Source organism: Lucilia sericata, unplaced genomic scaffold, assembly GCF_015586225.1.
Source record: "Lucilia sericata isolate MDLA Ls3-8-SP2 unplaced genomic scaffold, ASM1558622v1 Contig001959F_arrow, whole genome shotgun sequence".
NCBI lineage: Eukaryota > Metazoa > Arthropoda > Insecta > Diptera > Calliphoridae > Lucilia > Lucilia sericata.
Genome location: NW_023995833.1, coordinates 68,390 through 73,347, shown reverse-complemented (window position 1 = coordinate 73,347; position 4,958 = coordinate 68,390). Strand labels below are relative to the sequence as shown.

General features: G+C 32.5%; 1 protein-coding gene across 1 annotated transcript; it reads right to left on the bottom strand.

Annotated features, from left to right (window-relative positions):
* Window positions 1–3,296: 3,296 nt before the first annotated feature.
* Window positions 3,297–4,574, bottom strand: LOC119613069. Its single transcript, XM_037969007.1, has one exon. The coding sequence runs from the start codon at window positions 4,572–4,574 to the stop codon at window positions 3,297–3,299; it is 1,278 nt and encodes a 425-aa protein (XP_037824935.1).
* Between the last annotated feature and the right edge of the window lie 384 nt (window positions 4,575–4,958).

The following is a 4,958-nucleotide window of genomic DNA, read 5'->3' as shown; positions in this document are numbered from 1 at the left end:
TATTAGTGTCAAAAGAAATATCCCGTTTAGGGTCGTTAAAGTGTTCCTATCGTTAGTCACTGTAAATAATTTTAAAAATAATCCATGACTCAATAGCTTCAGATCTTTTTATATATGGTTTAATTTCATGTTATATTAATGTTTTAAAAAATGTTCATGAAGGGTAATGTTGATTTAAAACAATAAATAAATTAATTAATTTTTAATTATGTGAATTTTTTTAGAAAGCAATAGCAAATATTGTACCCCCTATTAAAATACTTCTAGCCGAATTTAAATATTAATAGGGATCTGGTAAGTTTCAGATACAGATTTCCTAAAAATTATCTTATTATATTTCATACATATACATACTACTTTTAAATTAGTTGTTAAATTAAATATTTTTTCCATTACTTCAATAAAAACTATAAAACTCCTAGAAGTGACTTCCTTGTCACATCCAGAAGAGTCTTTGGCAATACCTTACTTCTAAAAGTCATCTAGAAGTTTCTTCTGTGGATCTTCCAGAAGTATTTTCCACGTTACGCGTAGACGTTATGCAGCTCTGCATCAGTTCTTCACGACTGGTGATAAGAAATCGTATACTTTCGCAATATCGCTGGCGAGCTTTTAGCACGTTTGGAAGTTTCACACGGGTAACTTCCGCAATATAAAATGTTTGTAGGGGAAAGTTTAGTGTTGTCAATTGTTTATTTCAGCATATAAACACAAAATTCAATCTATTTTGGCTGTTTACCATAACAAAAAACTAAAATGTTATTAAAAACAGTTTATTTATTAGTTTAAAATGTGGAATAAAGAAAATAAAAGAATTTTAAGTTCAAAGAAATTAATTTGTTTTATTTCTCTTGTTTAATTAATTTAATATTATTTGTTTTTTTTTACATTGTTATTATTATTGTTATTTGTTTAAAATATTTCATAATAAATGTTTCTACTAAACTTTAGTTAACGTTAAAAATAATTTTTCTATTATTCAAAATAATAGCATTTTTGAAACTTCTTTAAAAGAATATTTTTTATTTCATGAAACAGCAAAACAAAATTACTTTTTTTTCATATTATACAAATTTGGAACTAATGTGCTCATCATTGGTGTTTAAAACGAATAGAATACTTCTCACTAAGGAGAACTACCCGGTTTTCTTCGACCGGTTTTTGCTACTGAGTTTTATTTCCAATGTTTGCAGCAGTCGAATAATTCGGTTTATTGTAAAAAGGCATTTTTTAATATGCGGTCGTTAGTTTTTAAAAATAAATATAAAATAATTTTTTTATTTGTAGCGTAAAAAATAATTATGAACTTAATTTATCGTTAATTAATTCATAAATATTTATAAAATTTGTAGACGGCCACCGATTTTCTGAAGGAAGTCCATAGGAATTTGGATTTACATTGATCCTCATAAAATTTAGTTTACGAATTCAGTTCATTTATTATTATACAAATATTTATAAGACTAATATAAACATAAAAACAATTTTCTGAAATGGGCCTTATATGGGCATTGGATCAAATGTGGTCCGATTTAAAAAAAAAAACTGTACAGAATTATTTGTAGATACTTAAAACATAATCGTGACTAATTTTATAACGATTCAAGGAGCTTACGAGTATTTAAGCGGGGCTATGTGGCTAAAAGCAACTTATCACCATCTTTCTTGGACCATAGTAGTGCTATATACCAAATTTTTCCTAGATATCTTTAAGCTTCAGATCTGTAATTTAATATTAATCAATTCTGGAAGTGATTTTGAGTCAATTGGAGTCCTTTAAGCTTAGTTAAGTACTATTATTTTTGATTTTTAGTAACATTACCTGACTCACATAATATAAATTGTAATGGTATAGGGCAGAAAATTCCATATAAATCCTGATTTTTCCTCTTGACGATAAATAATAATCTTTTTATATTCGTGTAAAAGTGAAAAATAATGATGGTGGATAACCGATTAATAAAAACGCACTTCATTTATTTCCATATTAAAATTAATTACGTTTTATTTACTTTTATGTTGTTTCATATTTTGTTTTTGTGGACTATACAAATATTTGTGTTGCAACTAGACTTACTCATCAAAGTGTAAAAGAACAACTAACAAACTTAAATAATTCATTATATAAATAAGGGTTGAATAAAAATAGAAATTAATATTACATACAATGAGCAATGTGAGAGTAAGCTTTTTAGTGTAACTTTAGAGATCAAAATGTTTATGTATGTAAATGTGTTATATAATAATAATAATAATAAACAAGTAAGAGTGTTATATTCGGCTATGCCGAATCTTATATACCCACCATCAAACCTCGTTTGACTCGAATGAAACTTACTTATGTCGAATTTCATCTATATACTCGTATTTTTAGGCCAGTTACAAGCGTAAAAGTAATTTTCTGAAGGGGACCTTATATAGGGGGGGGGGGGTGTAGGTCATAAATTTGGTAGACAGAATTTGGTTCGTATTAAACTTATTTGTGTCGAATTTCATCGCTACACTCATATTTTTAAACCATTAATGAGCGTTGCAGTCATTTTCTGAAGGGGCCCTTATATGGGGGGTAGGGTCAATCATGGTCCGATCCTTATAAAATTGTTTAGATAGATTTTGACTCGTATGAAACTTACTTATGTCGAATTTCATCTATATACTAGTATTTTTAAGCCAGTGATGGGCGTTAAAGTCATTTTCTGAAGGCGACCTTATATGGGGGTAGGGTCAATTATGGACCGATCCTCATAAAATTTTGCATAGTGATTTTAGATCATAATTAACTTACTTATATCGAATTTCATCCACATATTCGTATTTTTAAACAAGTTATGGCTGTTAAAGCTGCTTTTCGAGGGGCCACTTCTATGGGGGCTATCCGACCGATATTGCCCATTTTCAATACCAAACAAACCTTACCTATAAGAAATATTTGTGTGAAATTTCAACCCTCCAGCTCTTTCCATTCGAACTCTATCGTGCTTTCAACAGACAGACAGACGGACGGACAGACATGGCTAGATCGTCTTAGAATTTAATGAGGACCCAGAATATATATACTTTTGTGGGTCTATGACCAATATTTCGATGTGTTACAAACGGAATGACAAAATCAATATACCCCCATCTTTTTTGATGGTGGGTATAAAAATACGAATGATCTATTTATGGGAATTGTTCCCATAAATGGAACATTCGTTTGTTGAAGTGATGTCGATCTTCGCCAAAAACCTTGGTACATGCATCGTACGTGTTGCCAATAGTCAAGCCGATTTGGTTTCAATTCAGTTAAGTTACCCTCAGGTATCAGAGTAGTCGGCCTGCCTATCAAAAAATGAGACGCCAGGATGCAAATTCTTAACGTGTTCTTCCCTAAGGATTAGGGTTGTGATTTTGTGACCTTTCGGCAGAATGATCGGATGTTGAATTTCAGATGAAAGTTCAGAGTTCGAAATTCGTCCACCTACTCTTATAAGTCCATCATTATCGATAAATGGTGAAAGTTGAATTAATTTCGAATTGTTGTCAACCTTCCGTTCCTGTAGTAAACTTTTCTTCTCCGCTGAGAAACTATTTTGCGCCATTCTGAGACAAATGATCTTGCCTTGTCTAATTTCATCGCAAGTTAGATATTCAGCAGGATTCTTGATTTTGTGTATCCGTAGGTTTATAAAACGTTTTACATCAATTTGTTGATGAGACAATGAAGAAATGGTCGTCTTAATTAAACGAGTAAGAAGTAATGCAAGGCATAACTCCAACCTAGGAAGGGATATTTGCTTGAGTGGTGCCACACGAGTCTTTGACGCGATGAGTGTGATGGAAATATTTCCCTCAGCGTCCTCCATTCTGCAATATACAACAGCAGCATAAGCCTTAATTGAGGCATCACTAAACCCGTGCTGTTGAATGCTTGTGTTCAAGTTAGGTACATATCGAGGTAGCTTCAATTTTGTAAGATTGTGAAGATCATCTCTATACTTGATCCACAGCCTAGCCAAGTCCTGCGGTAGTGGTTTATCCCACTCAAGATTAAGTAACCATATTTCCTGGAATAAGATTTTGAATTTCACTACGATAGGTGATACCAAGACAAGAGGGTCGAAAATTCGAGCGACATCAGAGATAACCTTTCGTTTTGTTGCTAATTGTGAGCCATTCAAATTTACACTATATTGAATACTATCCTTCTCTGAGTTCCAATAAATACCCAAAACCTTTGTAGATTTATCCTGACCTTCACGTAGAAAGTTTTCCCCATTTTTAATTGGTGGGCTAATAGATTCGCAGTTGGATACCCATTTACTTAACTCAAGTCCTGCTTGTGAAAGTAAGTCGATGAGCTCCTTTCGATTTAAAATAAGTTCCTCTTCTGATGAAGCACCTGTTAATACGTCATCGACATAGAAGTCTTCGAGTAAGATTCTTGATGCATTAGGATGGGATTCTTGGTAATCTCTCGCTAATTGTTCCAATACCCTAACTGATAGATGTGGTGCGGAAGATGTTCCATATGTAACCGTACATAATTGAAAGTGTTTAAGTTCCCATTGGGATCTTCTCTCCACAGAATCCATTGAAAATTTCGGTGTTCTTCAGCCACCCAAATCTGCCGAAACATCTTAATGATATCTGCAGAGAATACGACCTTATATAACCGAAAACGCAAACAGACGGCAAATAAATTACGTTGAATTGAAGGGCCAATATGTAGTTTGTCATTTAGAGATATGTTATCAACATCCTGAACCAATAGTTTAGAACCAATAATTGGATGATGCGGTAAATAAAACAAATGACCGTCGGCGACGTCTATCTCCTCTGGTGAAAGTTCACGCATATGTCCTAAATTATGGTATTCTTTCATAAACTTGATATAATTCTCCCTTAACTTTGTGTTCCTACTAAGTCTACGTTCAGTAGCGTTAAATCTTCTCAAGGCACCTTTGTAAGTGTCTCCG